Here is a 21,262-nt window from a genome sequence, read left to right as displayed (position 1 = left end):
TATTATTTTGTTCAAGGAAAAAAATGACGTAATTTACTTTACTTGAAATGGACTTCTTACGTTTAGCATGGAAACTGAAGGAAAAATAACAATACTTTCATTAGTTGCGACTTGCTAAATAGAGCGACATCAAAAAATGTGTTCGCAAAGGAAAAGATATTTAACGGACTTCAATGGATGCTGTATATTTCGCAGCACATTCTCTTTTAGTTCGCCAAAAATGAATAACGCGCTTTCTAAAGAGTAGCAACCCTTTACGAAAAAAAATATCTACAATGTATTCAGTCTGCCAAAATTGATTTAGTTTACAATTAAAGTGGACATAAGCAAGTTCTGCATCTAACTGATTTGAAATGCAAAAACAAAATAAACAAAACTTGATAAAGACAAAATCCTCTCAGTTATTATTTCTCCTTAATTATAGGCCTTGGGTTTTCCCTAGCCCTGCCGAAGAGGTTTAGGTTTTTTCCTGTTTAAATATATCATTAAATCAGAGGCACCCGACGATTTTTTTTCTGTAAAATAACTGTTCGAAGGAGTACATTCTACAGCTTGAGAAAGGCTTAAAGTTCTGGATATCCGTTCCGTTCGTCGAAAATATTCGGAGTGTTTCTACACTAACTTACCCAAGAAGAGTTTCTTTTTTTACATTATGTTGGCAGGATATTGCCATTATAAAGTTACAAATCGTCTCCTATAGAGCCAAAACGTTCCCTAGAGTCTTTTAATGAAAGTATGTCCCTGAACTTTTGACCAGACCCATCACGGTAGCTAACAGTTTCGCGGAATGGGACGAAAAAGCCACCTAAAACTTTCGAGATGATCAAAGTTTCCCTAAGACATCCGAACAGATAAATAGTTTTTACGGGAGCTCCAAATTAACCAAACAAGTAGACTTCTAAAATCTAGAGAAAGCCATTTGACGTATTTAGAAACATTCGGTAGTTGGGTGCCCCTGTTAAATGTATCGCGGTAATCATTTGTTGGATCTAATTGCAGTATAGTGTAGAATGAATTACTCATTGCCAGTTATCAACAATCAACCTAGATCCTGTTTTAAATGGGTAACCGGTGGTTTTCACAGCTTTAACGACGCAACTGGCAAACGAAGTAGCCCTCCACTATTAAGTTCAAAACATTATGAACACGGGGTTTCGATGGCAATTAAGATACACCTGGCTGCCATTTAACAGTTCTTTTCTAAGCAAACACTCCCCCGATACTGTGGAAACGAAAAGGAACTAAGGACAATTAGTCGAGGTTGGAAAATGATAAATCTAGTGAAGAGGCGATTGACGCAAGGAGGATAATTTAGCCAGCGGTCACAATGCCGTGGCGAAACCCCGCCATCATGAAAGAGAAGGCGACGCTCGTCGACTCCCTAAGGGGCGTAAATTGCATATCCTATAGTCTCGCTTGGATATTCATGACGCGAAGCTAATATTTTTAGCCATATGTAGGTATCGCCTAGTGTAGTGCGCAAAGAAATTAATATGGAAAAGAAAACCAAATGCCATCATTCTGTGTCGAAGACAGCATTTAATTTCAACAACCTTCGCGCAATTTAAGGCACTATGGACCTAGTAGTCTGTTTTCGCCTTGTCTCTTTCAGGGGTTAAAAAAAGCCTGAGCCAGGCCCATATTGGTCTCCTAGCTTTAGGGGTTTACCCCATAATTTTCATTTTCCAACCAGTATCCCGTCCGGCCCTTTCATAGGCGAGTTACCTTTCGGGTGGGTCACATTATCGACCTTAAAAACTACAAGCAGATCGTTGGAAGCATACAGTCAAAGCTTCCGTAAACTCCTACTTAGAAGCCAAGATTTAGTACAACTAAAAGGTTACGGGAGGTGCTCGCCTACGAGATACGAACCCCAGGGGTTTCGAGACACTTTGCCCTTTTAGGGTTTTTTCTGACGTTTTGCCGATTTAAAACAGGGCAATTTGCTCACCCCCGTCAACCATTTAGGAGCAATGTTGCGACGCAGATTGAGCTACACGAAGGAAACATCTGACACCCGAACTTTGAATGGAGGAGTTAGGGGCATGGATTGTGGATTGTGTCTGTATCTGAAGTTACCCCATTTGAGGACACAGTCTCAAGAATTTTGTCACCTGATGGTGAATCAACGCTCAAACAGTGTTGAAGAATACATTGCTAATCGATGCAATAAAATACAGTGCGAAACAGTACAATGGAGTGCCGATACAATACAACTTTACAAGGCAATGCAATGCAATACAATTACAATGCAATGCGGCACAATACAATAACCTTTACCTAAACTCGACAAGTTGTGAAAATATAAAATAAATATATAAACAAAACTAGGTACAAAATACCTGCAAATTTCTTGCTTCCTTTTAGAGACTTTTTCCTTTCCTCTGACAAGGTTGCCCAAGTTTGCTTGGCTATGTGATCTTGCCACAGACGATTTTTGCAGAAGTTTCACTGCAGATTGAAAAATACCAGGAAAATCAGTCAATTCAACCAGAATAGTACTTGAACGGTTTTTAAGCCAGAAACGTTTTGAAAGCACTTACTTACTAGTTACATATTTGTTGCAAAAATCCTGAGCAATACCCTTGTTAAATTTCTAGATTATCCTATGAGGTTCATCTTCTCTGGTAACTCGTTTTAACTCACGGAAAGGGATTCATTCAAATATACGAAAACAATTTCTGTTGGAAAAAAGAACAAACAAAGAAAAAAAACCAAAACAAAACAAAAACAATAATAATAGTAGTAGTAGTAGTAATAGTACTAGTAATAATAATAATAATAATAATAATAATAATAATAATAATGACAATGATAATGATAATGATGATGATGTTGATACTGATACTGATAATTATAATGATGCTGCCATTATGGAAAGCTTGTTTACTGGGAACAGCAAGAATTATGAGAAAGGTGATGGATAGTTGAGGTGACAGAAGGTCACCTGGTACAAGGAAATGAATTGGTTGAAAGACCACGAAAACTGTGCGAACTGACAAGAACGATACTGATAATAGTTTGTGACTTGCCTAAAAGACGAGACTGGCTTCCTAAACAACGTTTTTAGCAAAAACAACAACAACACTGACTTTGTTAGTTAAAACACTCACAGTAATACCGATTCCAACACTCATATCAAAGTTAACTCTAAGGACCTTAGGATTCAAAATTAAATCACACCATTCCTTATAAGATGAGTTGGGCTGGGCTGCCAGTGTTCGTAGAGACACATTTCAAACTTACAATTTATCATTGGTAAGATATGCCAACTGTTAATTTCTTAAAAAAGACAACATGACAGCTGCAGAATTTTTTTTGATGCTATAAAGCGAGAGGAATATATGTGAGTATGGTGAGCAAGTGGGTAAAACAAACAGAGATTGAAAATTTTTGAGACATTGCTTTATTTCATCTTGAGTCAAATTCAACTTATTTCAATATTTCAAATCGTGTAGACACACTCGAAGCCTATATTCAGCTCACCATTAGGGCAAGCCGTAAATTGCATGTACTAACCCAAGAGTCATTTCAACTAGCCTTAAATTTTTGTTTTCATGAGCAGGATTGATTATGGTTCTTCTGTAACTTGAATTCCTCAGAAAACTTGATAACTTGCCCATTGGGCAAGTTAAGAACAGAATTCACAAGCCCAATAGCAATATCCACTAGCTAAGAGCTATCAGACATGCCTTTCAATCCATGCTGAAAGTACAAAATGCTAATCAGCCTGGAGTTCTGTGGAGCTAGGTCAAAATCAAGTAACAGTTATTAAGTGAATATAAAAGTTGAACAAACTTTGCTTTTCAATTACACACATTACAGTAAAAACATTAGAATCTGAAAGGTCATTCTGGCCACTATCCCCAGGGTGTTAAATGGTTATTTTGTCACTCTGTCCACCCATTGCAGAAGCAATGATAACAGTATGATGGAGTGCAATCTACAACTGCTCACATCACTGAAATCCTGTTGCTATCAACATGTATATCTCACACTTCTTGCTGCTTATTCACTAAGTAATGAAATAAAATTATATATGCTTGTTTTGCTTTCATGGTTGAAGTCTTCCTGCAAGTAATCAATTTAAGTCTGTGCCATGTTTTCTTTTCATTTGTACACAATGTGTGCTATTGGCTTAACAGTGGAATTGAATAAGAACTATTACTACCATGCTTCAAATTAATTTTCATTTTCCTTAGTTTGAATGGTTATAAATCAAGATTAAAATTAAATCATACAGTAAAACCTCATTAATAAGGACACTGAGGGACCATAGAAATAATAAATTGTAAGGTTTAATGGGGTGTCCAAATTAGGTGGGTTGAATTAATTTATTATAAAATGTTTTCTCTTAAAGGCTTTCTTTCCCCAGGGACAAAGTAAATATTTGTCCATAATAATGAGGTGTCCATATTAAAGGAGCTGTGTCAAGAAATTCAGCCAAATTAGGAAATTACAAAATGCTCGTTTAATAAGAGAAACATAAAAATAACTGCTTAAAACTTTAAAGGAAGGTTAGAATAACATAACAGAAACAACAGATGTCATGGATGAGCAAAACTGAAGAAGATTGAAACAGATTGAAATTTTAGCGTTTTTGAAAACTGTTTAGCCTAACAGTTTTTCAAAGTTGATCCCTGCTGCTTGCAACTTCAAAAATAGTGCTCAGGAGACACATTTATTTGTCACTGATCTCTGATTTTGTCACTTACATGTAATTTCTTTGCTTACTTTAAGTTTCATAGTGATTGAGGGTGAGTAATTGGCAAAATCAAACAAAATGACCTGGACTGCCGTGACACAGCCCCTTTAAGCGGGCGTCCATAGAGCAGGGTTTGACCGTACCAATATTGCAACATTTTGGCAGGACGTTGTCTCTTAAATAAAATTAATCATCACCAACAGAAGTCAAACACTAACGACAGATGATCAGAAGGATACTGAAAGCATGGCAGACGTTCAGCAGGAATATCATCACTGTCTGGAACCTTTAAACATCCTGTTACACTAAGGTCTGGGGAGTGCCATACATAGTCTATAGTATGTTTGACCTCTTTATCAGGACGAAACTTCCATGTTGTGAATTCAGGATTGCTTCCTGTTGCACTTATGTATGAATTTTTCAGGCAAAGGTATTGATTTGTTTCCATCAGTTGACAAACTTGTTCAGTTGGCTCAGCATTAAAGTCACCAAAAACTAATACTGACTTATCGTCAGAGGTTGATTCTGAAACACATTCCAGAAGTTGCAATCCCTGGCAGTGTCGTAATTCTTCAAACTCTTGTTTAGCTTTAAGATGAGTAACAACACAGCAAAGAGTTTTCTCATGTACTTTATCAAATAAATTCACAATTAATGCAACTTGATTTGCCAAAAGCCCATTTGTATCCTTCAACGTTACATCCTTATGATTCACCAGAGAGAAGCGCTCTATATCATAAAACACAGCACAGCCATCAGGGCCTGAATTGTTAGGAAACTTGAGGCAGGGAGACTCTTTTTTGGCTACAAATAATCCATCATATCCAACTTTTCTTAGTGAAGGAAGGTAATAGTCTTCAAAATGGTCAACTTCTTGTAATGCTATGATGTCTGGATCATACAACAAAATTTGCTCAAGTGATCGTAGTTTCCTCCTTGACCACTTAAGTGCTCCTGATGGGCATTTGACAAAATTCTGAGTTGGGCTTGAAGCACTTAAAGCTAACAAAAGATTAAGAAAGAAAAGAAAGAAATATTCAGCACCTCAGTTGAACTTGACGGAAACTCAACAAAGAGGATGCTCACTCAGACACTAGGAAGCTTAAGCAACAGCATTTTTGCAAGACAGATGTCAACTGAAAGTGGAATTTTTGCATCACTGGACAGTGGTTTGGTTGAAACTCTTGGGTAAATCGCCTTCATAAAAGGAATACAAATTTGTTAGTGTCAAGGCACATAAAATGGGAGAAGGCCTCACTTCTGGTTGACATGCATCGCTCAAAAATGTCTTTGCTTAAGCTCACTATTAGTAAGAGGCAAAGGGGTGGGGTTAAGGAAAATAACGCAGCATTTTTATACCATTAACTAAATTTAAAGAAAAGTCAATCTCCACAATACTCTGCACTGTCTTTTGTGTTAGAAAATCTGAAAAGACAAAAACAAGACCTGACACTCTGTGAAACCCAGCCTTTCATGAACTGTAGATTGGTGTACTACAGCCGATCTTGAAATAACTTGAAGGACATTCCATTTTTTTACCCTCACCCCCTCCTCCCCCCACCCTCAAGGATGACGGGTTTTTGAATGGGGGGGAGGGGGGGGGCTGAGGTCACTTTTTTCACAAAAGCTGACACAATTTGGAACCTAAACCTGTCAACTCTCACACTTTTTGCGTGAGTCTCCACCTACTGAACAAAGACATCGATCTCATGCATCAAGAACAACTTCCAACGCCTGACTCACAAATCCGGATGAATTGTTCTAACGAGAATTCAATTCAATTTCCACAAAAACATTCCGAAAAAGGTGCTGAATGATGCTTCGTGTCCTAACGAAATCAAAACATGTTAAAATTGTTGTCTTTTAAATAGCTTCGAAAATGCTCAAACTTCAGACATTTTCCGCAACGTTCGGAAGCCTTCGGAAAATCGCCAGAAATCTTCGGAAGTCGCTGGGACGTTTTCTGCAATCCCGGTAATCTCAGAAAAGGTAGCAGATATAGGAACCTTCCGACTATTTATTCAGAATTTCCAATAAACAATTAACTTCTCAGATTTCAAAAATTTGAGGATTCAGATTCAAGCCTATAGGTGGTTTTCATGCAATCTCGGGAGACACAAATAACAATGGTGAAATGAACAAATGCTGGTGGACAAACAAAGCGAGCTAATGAGCGATCTTTTGTTTACCGTCCACCAGCATGGCGGCGATGACGTAACGTGAAAACCACCTATAAAGATTGTGGATAGACATTTTTCACTAACAATTTTCTTTCCTAATGGGACCTTTTCGGCCACAAGGAGTGTGGCCGATCGTTGTGGTAAGCGCTCTGCAATAAGGTGGAATTTAGTCTTCTGAATACAGAAAGTAGAGTGTTGTGTATCACGTAAAAGGTTTTAATTAATTATACATGTACTGTGCTGTACGAACCATCAGCAAGGACATTCCACTGCATCACACGGAATTCTGAAGTTTTTCCATCAGAAACTTTCTCTTCGCTCTCGCAACTGATGAAGGTCCTTTCAAGTAGAGGTGGAAATTTCTGAAGAGCTCTCTCAAGGTCATTTAGGGCTTCTTTTCGTGCCTTAAGTTGACAAGAACCAGCCTCCACCGCCGCCATGTTGTTTACGGGATACACTATAGTATTCAAATTTGAAGCATCTAATACCCCTCAGCAGAGACCACTGACTGCCAACGGGCGTCACTCTCTTTCACATTTAGTGGTGTGCCGTCACTGTTCAGAACCCTTGCTCAAACACGCTTCTTGCATACAGATTTGGTTCTACATACTTCCTACTACATATACTTACATAATTCACAATGCCCTCTGAGACATCGAAGGGATCCTGTTGTTGTAGTAGGACAATCTGGATCATTTGTCTTGCTGTTTGTGGAGTAGTGTTCCTAGTTTCCGGTTTAGTCTTCAGTGTCGGTGGAGTCTTCTCTAACATCATCAATCAACAAGTGGATGAGGTAAATACCGGTAAAACAGGTTGTAATCAAAAGTATGTTAGTACTGAACTTTTCAGTGTACATTACCCCCATTACCCTGCGAGCAGAGGCCCTTCGATCTTCCTAGATAAGTCGGAAAGAGAAAGGGACTTTATGTCTAGGAAGATCGAAGGGCCTCTGCTGGCAGGGTATAGCCATCAAATCATCAATATTAGGGTAGGTAAAGGGGTGGGAGGTGGGTATTATATGGAGGTATTATGGTATTATTGTTGGCATGTCTGTTACAGGGGGCGGGGGAGGGGTACTTAAGGAATTTTTGGGTGGGGGTCTATCCGTATATATAAATAAAAAACTCGCTAAAGGAGTCACCGACATTTTGTCTTAAAACAAAAACATAATATGGTGTAAACTTGATAAAACTTACTTCAACTTTCAAAAGGATATACAGTTGTCTCCCGATAACTCGAACCCTCACTAACTCGAATTGATTTCCCCTGGATTTCCATCATATATTACCCTCGGTAACTTGAACCCTCGATAACTCGAACCTCGCGCTAACTTGAAGTAGTTGTTGTTTCCCCTCAGATCATTTCTATATAATTTTACCCTCGATAACTCTAACCATGTTTTGAGCCCTTAAAAAGTCGGCAAAATACAGTCTACTGGCGTCCGAAGCATTGAATTTTGAATTTCCAATTGACGTGTTTTAGGCAGATAGTTTACTAGTGGAGGCTGATGTTGTTTGTCACAATCCAACGTGAAACAGCATTACTTCTCAAAACAGTGAGATGCATGCTCTATTTAGGCTATGTTATGTTGCGTTACATTCTTATTTATGATCTTGAAGTATCTTTTAATTTTCACTCAGACATTTCTACGGGATTGAATGCGTTTAAAATGTTCACTGTGCAGTAAAAATTGTCATTTTCCTTACTCCAGGCTATTTTCTTCGAGCTCCCGATAACTCGAACTCCCGATAACTCAAACTGTTTTCGATTTCCCTTGAAGGTTCCAGTTATCGGGAGTCGACCATATACCTAGGAACAGTTTATTTATGCCCACCGAACTATGAAATAAATGGCAGGCATGATTTAATTGGGGAAAATATAGTTAGAAATTTTTGTTGTTTGTAATTTTAGTTATTTGGAAATATAGTTGATAATACTATTTATTGTGTAAGACCTCAAATAAAAACATGTATAACATGTGTAACTAAAAATACAAACAACCAAAATTCCTGACCATATATGGCTATAAATAAATTATTAATAAATTAAGTCCTAGAGTATTTACTTTTTTGCCGTCTTCCTCTTTTCTTTTTTCCAAGCATTCAAATAGATTACATGTTTTGCCATAGAGGGGGGTGTAAGGGTTTGCAGTGATGCGGTTTTGCTCAATTTTTGGTGCGGTTTTGCAGTGATTTTTATTTTAAGTTGCGGTATTGTGGTTTTACAAAACTAGGCGGTTTGCGGTATTTAGAAATTTTCGGGTAATTTCAACGCGGTTTGCGGTTTTCTTATGTTATTCTGTCCGGTATTTATACGTATTTCTGTGCGCTTTTGCGGTATTCGTACCCCCCTTATGCCCCCCCTCCCATTAGTTTTTGTATTTGAGGATTTCTGCTAGGCGGCTTTATTGGAAACATCATACGTGAATATTTTGTTAGAACCCTGCTTTATAAATATAGGGGGCACGTTATGCACTTTACATCCAGGAGCCTTAAAACATGAAAAAAATGGATTACAGCAAAAAAAAAAGTGGACAAAAAATGGACAGCCTTGTAAAGCAAGAGACGGGTAGCCCTGGGAATGAGGTTTGAGCAAATATAATATATAATTGTATAGGTATTATGTGAACTAAAGTAACCTTTTACTTCATATTGATAGCTGCTAATATTTATTCATTGTTTTAGAATGTGGAATTAAAACCTGGCAGTTTTGTGTATGAAGAATGGAAAAACTTCTCAACTCCTATTTACATGAAGTACTATGTGTTTAATGTTACAAATCATGATGAAGTAATGAATGGAGCTATTCCCAATGTAACACAGATAGGACCCTACTCTTACAGGTAATGAAAAAGGAAATGAAGACATAGACAGTATTATATCGCAATGATTAACTTAAATTAACTTCCATATATAGAACGTGCATTCTGCCAACTTTTTTAATTTTTATAGATGTGACATTTTTATCCTGAAAGTGCCGGGGTTCAAAATGAGACAGTTAATGCTGCAATAGCTCGAACATTTTTACCAGGCATAAGAAATAAAATTGGAACACAGGCCTGAGTAGGCGTGAGATCATAGTTTTCAACCCGCAGGCATAACACTTGGCAAGTATAATGCATGGGTGCCTGGATCAGGAAAAGCATCAATGCAGGTGACTTTGGTTATCAATGCACTTTCCCTTTAATGTGCCATAAGTTTGCTTATGCAACAAATTAGGAAGAAATGCAATTACATGTAAATGTAAGATAATATACCTGCCAACTCGCACACCACATGCATGTGTGAATTTCATGCCATCAAGGATTTTGACTCCCTTAGCCAGGCAATCAGACAATCCATGAATCTGATTATTTTTAAACGTAATCTTTTTAAATTTGTAATTTAAATAAATATAAGTCAATATCTTGTACATTTTAATAGTTGTGTGTATTTTGTGTTTTGTATTTTTTAAAAATTTTTTGAGATCTTTTTTGAAAACCATATTTTATATGAAAAAGTCATCTCAATGAAGATTATTTTATTATTATGTGTCATACGTCCAGAGTTGTCAGAAAGTTTTGAAGTAGACGACTGAGTTGTCAAAGTAAGCGGCTGCTCCAGGGATATTTTTTTTAAAAAAATGCCATCCATAAAGAAATGCCAAGCAGAGCTAGTAGCCGGCCGATACTAATCAAGTAGGCGGCGATTTTTGCCGGCGGCCGGCTACGTTTGACAACCCTTCACGCCTGTGGATCAAAAATACTGGTCATACCCATACAGGACAATTTACATTGTTCAGTCATAACTCACTATTCTGGACTACAGTATTAATGGTCCTTGACCATTAACTTGAAAAATGACCAAATTGAGAGTATCACACCAACAAGACTAGACTACGAGTAGTCCCCCATTTTTCCTCAGGGATAGTAGAGCGAGCGAAATTCGAATGTTCATGAAAATCACCCCACACGAGAAAAGGCGACACACCCCGCTGCGTGTTGCCTTTTCTCGTGTGGGGTGATTTTCCTGTGTGCTCGCGTTTCGCTTGCTCTACTATCCCTAAGGAAAAATGGGGGACTACTATTAGTCTACAATAAGACATGCCTGATCTCAGCAAGACCTCATGATAGCTTGCATCAGTAAATCTTTGTCATAAATATATGTGCATGGTGGAAATGGCAAGGTGGTGCCAAGAATTGGGACTTAGCAAGGTCTTTGGGATTTTCTAGAAATGTTCCGAAGCCATCAAAACGTCTTCAGCACCACTTGCCTCTCACCAGTAATGGCTTGGGTTCGAATTCTGTCATTGACGACGTATGTGGGTTAAGTTTGTTGTTCGTTCTCTCCCTTACTCTGATCAGAGGGTATTTTTTTCAGGCACTAGCTCCTGTTTTTCCCTCTGCTTGTTAAAAACCAACTAATGTTAGATGGAAACATGTGTTATTAAGAACTACAATGTAGAAGTTTGTAACCCTTTTCATGGGAAAATTTGCACTGAAAATCATTAAGCAACAATAATATTAAAAGAGCAAAAAAGCAGCAGCAATATAGCATTTAATATGCATGGACATTGTGTGGTTCCAGAAAATATCCATACCCCCCCCACGGATGGTTCTTCCGATTAGACCCCCCCACCCTCTCGGAATTTCCGTTCCAGAGGGGTCATGTATAACCCCCCCACCCCCCAGGAATTTCCTATTTTCCTTTTCATGGTCTTAATTTGCCATATTTAGAGATAATCGACCGTGTACCGCTTAAAATTAACTGTTCTCATCTTAAGACACATTTTTTTTATAATCTTTGACCTATTTGTAATCTTTTACAAGACAATATGTATTTCTTACGTAGGTAGAGCACGCTTGATAGACTATGAGCGGTCTCTCTTTTTTAATTAGTCCTTCCAGCGAAACGCGCGAGGCAGAACAGAGATTAATAAGTTTATGTCATCTCAAGAAAACGTTTAAAACATAACTTTAAATTTGAATTATTCATTGAAATAAAACTATGTGAACATTTTCAAATTTAAAAACGAATCTACCTACAGACAAAGTTAGACAAAGTTGATGTCTGGTACTGTAATTAAGTTTCACTATGTACACATACAGCAAAGGTCTCATTTGGGTCGTCACGCAACGCTTTGTCGCGACGAACTCACTGAATGTCAACAGAAATTTGCATAAAGTTGTTTACACAAAGCTCGAGAAATATATCGCCGAGTTAGACAATGTTTGTTCTCGATTAGCGTAAGTTTTTGTCAGACTATCTGCAGTCGAGTCCACAATCTAGATACATGTTCGACATAAAGAAATTATTATTAATCGATGCGCTAGAATTTATTCCCGGAGAAGTAACCTGTTGAGAATTGCGATCGATTTGCCCGAAGGACGATATTTATTTAAAGACTTCGTCAATGTCAAACGTTGGACGGACCGACCGTTAGCTGTTTAGAATCAACCGTTAGATCGTAAGAGCAATCCGTTAGAGCATTAGAACAAATCGTTAGAGCTTTAATACTCATCGTTTTAAAATAAAGGCTATCTGTCTGTCTGTCTGTGGACAAATCGTTAGAGCGGAAATGATAGCGAACTCCCAGCAAAGAAGACGATCGACGTTTGAGACAAACATCTTGAAGTTTTTTTTCTCGAAAGGGCATCTACTTCTAATTTTTGTTGTGCTACAAATCAAAATAATCCACATATACTTAAGTATGTCTCGTATGATCGATCGCGTCTTTTACAACCTTGTGGAAAATTATTCTCGTGGGCACCCCCTGTACCCCTCGGAAAATTCTACCCTTTCGCCCCCCCACCCCCTAGGAATTTCCATTAACCATCCGTGGGGGGGGTATGGATATTTTCTGGAACCACACATTTTACGAAGAAGGTATTGATCCACTGAAGTTGTAGTTACGATGCAAATGTGATATTATATTGACCTTTTCTTTTTCAGAGAATTGAGGTTCAATGAGGTACTCAACTGGAGCAGTGACCACAGCATTGTAACATTCATGCCAAACAGAACATACATTTTTGATCCAGAAACATCATGTGATGGCTGTGATGACAAGAATGACTCATTTTTTACCGTCAACATTCCACTATTGGTACATAGTCAATGTAACTCTTTGTTTCCAATTTTCATGTTACTCTCTTTGTCATGTATATCAAGACACTAAATAAATTTAGAGGATAATGCTGAAAAATTTATATACGTTATAAAATTAATTTTTAATACCTACAATGTATAAGCAATACAATCATGCCATCATTTGTATCTAATTGTTAAACATCGTCAATAAGCAATATTCGAATGGTGGGTGCAGCGACTCTATATGTGCAGTGTTCTTACCAGACCACAGCATCGTGGCGTTGCCGCACTTTTTAGGGAAATGCCACACTATATTCCACACTATAGGTTTTAAATATTAGCCCAAGGGGTCCATCACAAAACGTATGTAAACATAGATACATAATTATCTATACTTAGTTACATTTCCTAAAAATAGAATTAATTGATTATGGCGTCTTTAGAATACACCCATCATTATCTTAGAAAGTACGAGGTATTTACTCAACTCAGACCCGTCCTGTAAAAACGTTGAGTTAACTGTATCTAAAAATTGTGAGCTGCTTTTCTCCCTCGTGACCCTCTTTTAGCGTCTCTATCAATATGGGTCCTGTGGACCCCAGTCTAGAAAATATTGGTACATGTAAGAACAAACAATAAACATTGGGTACAAATTAAGGTGTAACCATGGCATCCTACTGTTTGTCACCCCACCCCCCTCCCACCACCTGCACTTGTTACACTTATCTCTCAGACGTATGGCACATAAAGAACAATACTGAACAAAGAGGTACTATCGCTTTGACTGTAGATGTATAGCTGCAATGGGGTAATCCAAGTGTCAGCTGGGCACATGCGTGAGTCTTAGGACTATATCTACATCTGCCAAGTCCACCAGCTCACAATACAGCTTATTCAACCATACTGCCTTTATGTTAATATCGAGTAATTTTTGCTTGGAATACACCTACAGTACATTATTTGTACAATGAACATATTATTTCTTACAGAGTGTGGCCTTGTGGTTAAGAAATTCTGACTACAGACACAGAGAAAAGCATTGGTATTGCTTGCCTGGAGTAAAGTTTGAAGCTGATAAGCTAAAAGTACATTTGTTTCAAAGGAAGACAGTGTCTGATATTCTCTGGGGATACACAGACCCATTTCTTGACTTTTTGAAGAAGCCACATCATGGTTGCCAAGGCAAAAAGGGATTGTCGTCCTTTGTTCAGTTGCAGGTTTATGTTGTGATTTAATTTATGATAAATAAAGAAAAATCATTGGTAAATTTTAAGCTCAGCGAAGAAATGAGAAAAATGATGTAACCAACTTGTCGCCAGCGGACAAAGAGAAAAACCTAGTCCCCAGCAGTCCCAAGCTTTGCCATACACAAGGTTTATGTAGGACATGCGTGCTGTATGCTGCTAGGATCAGCAATGTGGAAATAGTCATGTGTGTAATAAATAAAGAAAGATGGTAAATTTTGAGCTCGGCGAGTTATCTAACCTTGCAGTGCTTTGCCAGGCTGGATAAGTTCAGAAAGGTTCATCTAAGTCATTTGGTTGGTGATTCTACATCCCGAACCAGTCCGTCTAGACCTTGAGATAGGAGGGGGAGGGGGGGGGGGGGATTGGGCGGTCATCCAGACCCTGAGATAACGGGAAGGGGGACAGTCTCCCAAAAATTTTTTTCGGCCCCTCGGGCCTCAGTTTGGTCTAAGACAAATGTTTAGTGTTACAGACCATGCATGAGTTCGAATTTTTTTTCCCTTTTTTAGTACAATAACACATATTACGGAATAAGTGCTGTTCACACTGGACAAGACTTCATCAGTAAGCTGGACCAATTTACAATGTGGAGAGGACAAACGTGAGTACTCAATCAGGATATTATGATAATTTATATATAATTATTCATGTACTTGCATTGCCTAAATTATGAATATGCATGGTTCAATAACTATTTGACCTGTTACCACCCCCCCCCCCCCCCCCCCGAGAAACCCCGGGACAATTCCAGCCCTTCGGGCCCGGGGTGGGGAATTATTTCAAGCGGTCCCGTCCCGGTGGTAGGGGGAGTGGTGGGGCAAATCAAAAGTAACTTCTCTTTGATTTTGCGAAGTACGTGTTATTTCTCGCGAAGAGTTATCATGTTTTGTGGTGTAATAGTTTGTATAAACGATGGGGGTTGAACGACGATATCGCTGCTTTTGCAGTAACGAGCGAAACTCTGGCTCTTCCTCCTCGAAGGCCTAAAAAACGAGTTTTATCTCTTACTTATCGCGTTCCTTTTGTCCCATCAAGGCTTTAAAAGAACGAGACACATTGCGCATTTATCGCGCTTGTTTCGTCTAATCATGGCTTTAAGAACGAGATATATTTCACGCACTGGTTTTTTCAGGGGGACCCAACGACTGTTTTCTGTAAAATATCTGTTCGGAGAAGCAAATATTGCCTAGAATTTTCAATAATCTGAGGACGGCTAAAAATTTCTATATGACCGTTCCATTCATGTACAATTTTTAATTTTTCACATTTTACTCCCCAGGTTATGCTATTTTCGTAGTAAAAAGGAAACCTAAAATTTTCGTATTCAAAAATGCGATGTGGAGAGGAATTAAAAAAAAAAAAAAAAAAAAAAAAAGCCGTCGAAACCGTCGTTGGGTGCCCCTGTTTTTTCCACGTTATTTCTTTGTTTACATCATACCTGGTAAACTTTTGCGTGACATATTGATAAGTTAAACAAAGGATTTCGGGCGAGATGACTTTCGGACGGCTTTACCGCTTTTGATCAGTTTAATTTTCTCCTTTCTTATTTCCTAGCAATTTAACATGGTGGAGCGATAAGTATGCAAACATGATCAATGGTACAGGTATGTTTAGTTTGCTATTCCATACATGTTGAGAAAAACATGTTCAAAGTGCTATACCATACATTTTGGAAAAAAATCGACGAAGACGGTTGTCATAAGTTAAATATACAAACGAGCAGAACGAACGCCGGACGAAACTGTGATCTACATGGACTGGGCTACTAGGTTGTGCTTGTCCTTCGCAAGTAAAGTAAAAATGATAAAACCCTTTTATTGCTACTGCTCAAGAGCCAAAGAATCTGGCCGTATTGACCTGGTTGAAGCGCTGATGACTGAGAAGAGAAGGAGGTCATGTTCTCGTTTTACCCTGCTAGCAGAGTTGTCTCTCATGCTGCATGTTTTGAGCATCGACGAAGTCGTTCGCATCACTTGTCAATCCCGTAGTTGGTTTGTTCTATTCAGGGCGTATGAAACAAACCAACTACGCGACTCAGTTAAAAGCCATGCGATCGAAGTCGTAAACGCTAAAAGCCATGCGAGAGAGAAACCTCTGCTCGTAGCGTATCAGCTAACGTAAGCTCGTATTGGTAATCATAGTGAAAAAGTATGCATGATAATGCTGAATACACCGATGTGACGAAAAGAAAAATCATGGAATACAGGACTGGACAGGAGCAAACAAATTAATTAATTTTAAACTTGAAACTTTATAAATTGTTAGGGACTTAAAGATCCAACGACGCGACGGCAACGAGGCGAAATCATTGAAAAGCTTCAAAAAATCAAAAAGGCACGTGGGAAGCAGAAGATCTTAGTTATTCTTAAAAAACAACCGTGGTTTAGCTATGTTTTTAAATCTGATTTGATGAACAATTCCGCAAGCCTTGTGAACGTTATTGCAGGAAACTGTCAGACTCGTACCCAGTCGCTATTTAAGTGTTTTTGGGGGCGAGAGAAGATTGGAGATTAAGTTGAGGCGCGCGGGGGGTCTCATGGGAAGGGAAGGAGGAAAAATAGCGACTGGGCTATTTTTCTTCCTTCCTATCCCATGAGACCCCGCGCTCGCCTTAACTTAATCCCCAATCTTCTCTCACCCTCAAAAACACTTAAATAGCGACTGGGTACGAGTCTGGGAAACTGTGGAGTGGAAATTTGCGAAATGCAACTTAAACGTCCCAACTTAAGTTGAGTTTGACCGGCATTGAAACCTCGCTCCTGGGGTGCTCCGGGGGTGCTCCAGGGGAAGGGAGGAAAAGACTCTTGAAATGAAGTTTCCAACATTGCTGATTTAATTGTAGAAGGAACTCAGTTTGCACCAAGACTTTCTAAAGATGTTACTCTATATGCATTTTCTCCAGAAATTTGTAGGTATGTAATGATTCCAATGAGTGTTGCATCACATCTCGTGATCACAGTGCTCTTTTGTTTTGCTACTTGTCGGATGAGTTGGCGTGAAAGGTTGCTTTTTCCGATGAGGAGCGGGGAGTTGGGCGTAAATAATGTAGCGTATCAAAAACTGTCAAATTCTTAGTCAGTAAGCTAAAGAAACAGTTTTACTTAGAATCCATTGAATTGCTTTTTGTGCCTAGTTACTGGAGCCGCAGACTAAAGGTTTTCCCCTTATTTCGTTACTTAGGGTGGTTAAAATCCACTCCTTGCCAAACAACTTCCGTGTCATGTTTGTTGGATTAATGACGCTCAATTTCTTGCGTTTTTGATTGTTGTCACTGTCATCCATTCTCTTTAATTAGATCAACATTTTGTAAACTTTAAATCTTTTGTATTCTCACCACCAAGGCTATTTGCAACTTAATCTAACAGGTATTTTCCCACCACACTGATTTGGCAGCACTTAATAATAACAGTACTAATTCTTACATTTTTGGTTTCGAACAGATCTGTTTATTTTAATTATGAATCCACTGTGACAGTAAAGGGAATTAAACTGTATCGCTTCATCGCCCCGGATGAACTCTACTTAAGTGGTGACATTTATCCTCCCAACAAAGGATTCTGTGTTCCTCCTCGCTGTTTACCAACTGGTCTTCTCAATGTCAGCCTTTGCCAACCACAAAGTAAGTGAAGGCCTCTTTCCTTTAAAACACTTAGGGTGCGTTTCTTTGAGATGATCCGGGTCAGGATGAGTGATCACTCGGATCATGTTAGATCAAATGAACCGATGAATCCACTCTGGACAAGGACTCATCGGTTCATTTGATCTACCATGATCTGAGTAATCTTGGATCACTGATTCTGATCCGGATCATCCCAAAGGAACGCACCCTAGATTCACTACACTCGCTGGTCATGTTGACTGGTCACGCACACTCTTATTCTTATGAACAATCAGCCAATTCCTAAACATTAAATCTTAGATTCTGGCTTTCGTCTGGGGAACGTTAAAAAAAATGATCAAGATGTTTTAATAGCAAACTAAAGTAAAATTTTTTAAGCACTTTGCAATTGTAGCCATTGAAGTTTCGATCTTCTTTCTGGTGACGGTTCCCTCAGCACTCCGTATTTAAAGTTAAGTGACGAAACAGAGACCAGAAACTAGCTTTGGTAAAGTAAGCCTTTTTGTCCATTATGCCACTCTTAGTAAGATGGTCTAGCAACGACTAGATCAAGTTAATGATAGTTTTTGGCTTACTGGCTACCATTAGTTTAGCCTGCGAACAGCAGACGCATTTCCGGTCGTCGCTTCTCTCCCTATTTTTCGGAGGAAGAGAAGCGACGACCGGAAATGCGTCTGCTGTTCGCAGGCTACCGAAAATTATGAAGAGCTTTGAAAGAGTATCAAACTGACCTAGTAATGTTATCTTTTATTTGTGCCTGCGTATTTGTAGATCCACCAGTTGCTCTTTCTCCGCCACATTTTTATCAAGGAAACAAGTCGCTGGTAGAAGCAGTTCATGGGTTAAACCCTCAAAAAAGTCTGCACGAAACGTTTGCCGATATCGAGCCGGTAAGGAGGAACCTCAAACCTCTAGGCTACGTGGCATGTTCAGGCGCCAGATTTGTGAGGGCGAAGGGAGGATTTCGAGGACACGCGCCGCGCGCGCACGTGTTCTCCTCGCGCGCTTTATATAGACTAACCAAAAAACCAAACCGGCGCCTGCCAACGCGTGCCACGCAGGGTAGAAACCTCTGTAAATTTAAATGTTATACGACACATTTTCCCCGCTATAACGTCATAAAACTCGATGTATATGTTGTGGTTCAATTTCATTTGTTTCAAACTCATTATCATACATTACCATTCCCAGAAATAAAAGGAAATACAAATTTTTTTAAATCCAAGGATAAAACTAAACCACAAGATAGCGTTTTTGTTGTCATTATCTCTAGATAACAGGAATAGTTATGCGTGTAGCCAAGAGAGTCCAGATCAATGTGGCTTTGGAACCTGTCAGTATTTTAGAGTGAGTAGCGGAAAAGTTTTCGCCTGTAGCTAATTTATTTTGAATTTCTTAGTTATCTGAGCAACGATATAACCGTCAATCCTTTTGTTTTTATTTGCAGTCAAACAAAAGGCAAATTTAAGCCTGTTTTCCTTCCTGTCATGTTTGCTTGTGAGGTAGGTTTCGAGGGCTATGTTGTTGTGTTTTGTTTTAGCTTGCTGATTTAGCTTGTTGTTGTGCCTATAAATGCATAAGGGAGGGTGGACTCCGTGATGTCATTGGGGCATCAAAATCAAACCTGTACCATACGCCTAAGTCAATTAATTTACTCCTTTTAAATTGGATGACTCGTTGTCTTCAAATTTACGCAGCTGTATGGGGGCCGTTGTGAGCTGGGACCTCATCCTGTGACTGCCTTCCCCCAACCCCCCCCCCCCCCCTTCTTGTTTGTTTGTATCCCAAAATTGATGGATTTTGTGTAAGTTAATTTGCATGCGTTTTCGTGGACATGGAGGATTATTTACACGTAACTGCAAAAAAGTTGCCATATAACACAAACAAACAAATAGAGCCTTAACTTGATTTAACCAGTTCATAATTTTCACCAATTCATCAGATCCCTTTGAGAATTGCTATAAAATACTTGGAATTAGCAAAAAGAAGCAAAGTCATTCGGTTCATTCAGTTTCTTGCTTGATTAACCAGGGTTGCGTATTTCATCTTGTTCAATGTGAAGTTCAAAGGATAGACTAACGATGGCAACACAATAATTCTGAGTGAGGATTCTGGCCTGATCGATGTTGTGATTTGAACGAGCGATATGAATCTCTAGACAGCCTCCTAGACGTACCAATTGATGGAGTGGATATTCCGTTATTTTTTTTCAACTCTCTTGATATTTTTGCCGAAAGCATATTAGTTTCGTTGAGCTTGTAACAGTTATGAAAATAAACGCCTCCTGTCTATTAAACGCCCCCGTTTGGACCCCTAAAACTAAATAGACGCCCCGGGCGTTATTAGGTCATTTACAGTACTTGATTTCTTTCTCATGTGTACATGTCAATCTGGTTTGGGGATTTCCGTCTTGCAGACTGCGGTGATCAGTGACGAAAAAGCAGAGGAGTTTAAACACAAAGTTTACCGCGGTACCTTTTTAACGCAAGTCGCTGAGTATTTCCTGATAGCCTTGGGATCGCTGTGCATTGTTGTAGCCATTGTGTTGGTTGTGATTTCTTTACCATCCAAAAAGTACTTAGGGCTGTCTATTCAGGTGAGTAGAAATCGTTGTTGTTTAATATTGTTCCTGTCTTGAGCGAGCAATTCCCGTACTAGGCCTATGTCAAGGCGTTTTCACGGACCGGTTTATTTTTAGCTCACTTTTTCCCTCGAAAGTGGAATCCCCGCTATCCTTGTATCTGCGCATTTTGTCGTATAAACATCAAAAGGAGAACCTTAATGGCATTAAAAGGACACAAGATATCAGTTTTAGGTCTGCAGGTTTTGATGATTGGTTTGTAGGGCTCGAAAGATATTCTAAATTCGCGCCAAAACCGTTCTAAAAAGACAGCTGTCGGTGAAAACGCCGCGACACGAGTACACGTATGGAAGTCGCTCGCTCCGGGTCATGGGCTCCTGCTTGACCGAAATCATTTGGAAATGAAGGGAATTATGCTCTCCCCCCCCCCCCCCCCCCCCCCACACCCCGCCAAGTAGCCTGTGAGCGATGAGGATCGTGGTCCCTAATCCGTTGGCATCTACGGCCTATTTCTCTCACATTTTCTTCAGAATTTTGTATCAAGTCTTACAGAGTACAATTTTTCGTTTTAGGCTGGTGACAGTGAAAAAAGGACACTAATTACTCAAGGAGGGTACGTGTTTACTAAAAAAACGTTAACTTAAAAAAAAAAAAAACGCAGACACGCACGAACTTTGTGTATGTTATATGTTGTCTGAGACTGTCTGAAATAATGTTCATGATGCTGTCATCGTAAATCGTTTTGTCCATGGTTCCCATACCGTTGCCTTTGTATGGTTTCAGTATGACAATAGGGCCATTTATACGGGGGAAAAGTAAGACGCGTCTTACATAAGACGCGAACTTTCCGTATAAACGGCAC

General features: G+C 39.1%; 2 protein-coding genes across 2 annotated transcripts in view; one reads left to right on the top strand and one right to left on the bottom strand.

The window, feature by feature from the left end:
- Positions 1 to 4,596: 4,596 nt before the first annotated feature.
- On the bottom strand, positions 4,597 to 7,475 carry LOC140949018 (nocturnin-like). The gene is made up of 3 exons (XM_073398273.1): positions 7,463 to 7,475; positions 7,136 to 7,342; positions 4,597 to 5,707 (listed from the first exon to the last, which is right to left on the bottom strand). The coding sequence occupies exons 1-3, from the start codon at positions 7,473 to 7,475 to the stop codon at positions 4,899 to 4,901; spliced, it is 1,029 nt and encodes a 342-aa protein (XP_073254374.1). The 3' UTR covers positions 4,597 to 4,898.
- Positions 7,414 to 21,262, top strand: part of LOC140948350 (lysosome membrane protein 2-like) — a 16,583-nt gene continuing 2,734 nt past the window's right edge. Inside the window, exons 1-13 of the mRNA XM_073397587.1 lie at positions 7,414 to 7,678; positions 9,570 to 9,727; positions 12,816 to 12,969; positions 13,943 to 14,170; positions 14,710 to 14,801; positions 15,755 to 15,804; positions 17,043 to 17,112; positions 17,641 to 17,819; positions 18,591 to 18,709; positions 19,093 to 19,166; positions 19,267 to 19,321; positions 20,236 to 20,415; positions 20,973 to 21,013. Of these exons, the coding sequence (XP_073253688.1) occupies positions 7,526 to 7,678; positions 9,570 to 9,727; positions 12,816 to 12,969; positions 13,943 to 14,170; positions 14,710 to 14,801; positions 15,755 to 15,804; positions 17,043 to 17,112; positions 17,641 to 17,819; positions 18,591 to 18,709; positions 19,093 to 19,166; positions 19,267 to 19,321; positions 20,236 to 20,415; positions 20,973 to 21,013 (1,553 nt within the window). The 5' untranslated portion in view covers positions 7,414 to 7,525. The remainder of the gene's footprint in view (positions 7,679 to 9,569; positions 9,728 to 12,815; positions 12,970 to 13,942; positions 14,171 to 14,709; positions 14,802 to 15,754; positions 15,805 to 17,042; positions 17,113 to 17,640; positions 17,820 to 18,590; positions 18,710 to 19,092; positions 19,167 to 19,266; positions 19,322 to 20,235; positions 20,416 to 20,972; positions 21,014 to 21,262) is intronic.

This window comes from Porites lutea, chromosome 9 (assembly GCF_958299795.1).
Source record: "Porites lutea chromosome 9, jaPorLute2.1, whole genome shotgun sequence".
NCBI lineage: Eukaryota > Metazoa > Cnidaria > Anthozoa > Scleractinia > Poritidae > Porites > Porites lutea.
This window is presented reverse-complemented; position numbering and strand designations above follow the sequence as displayed.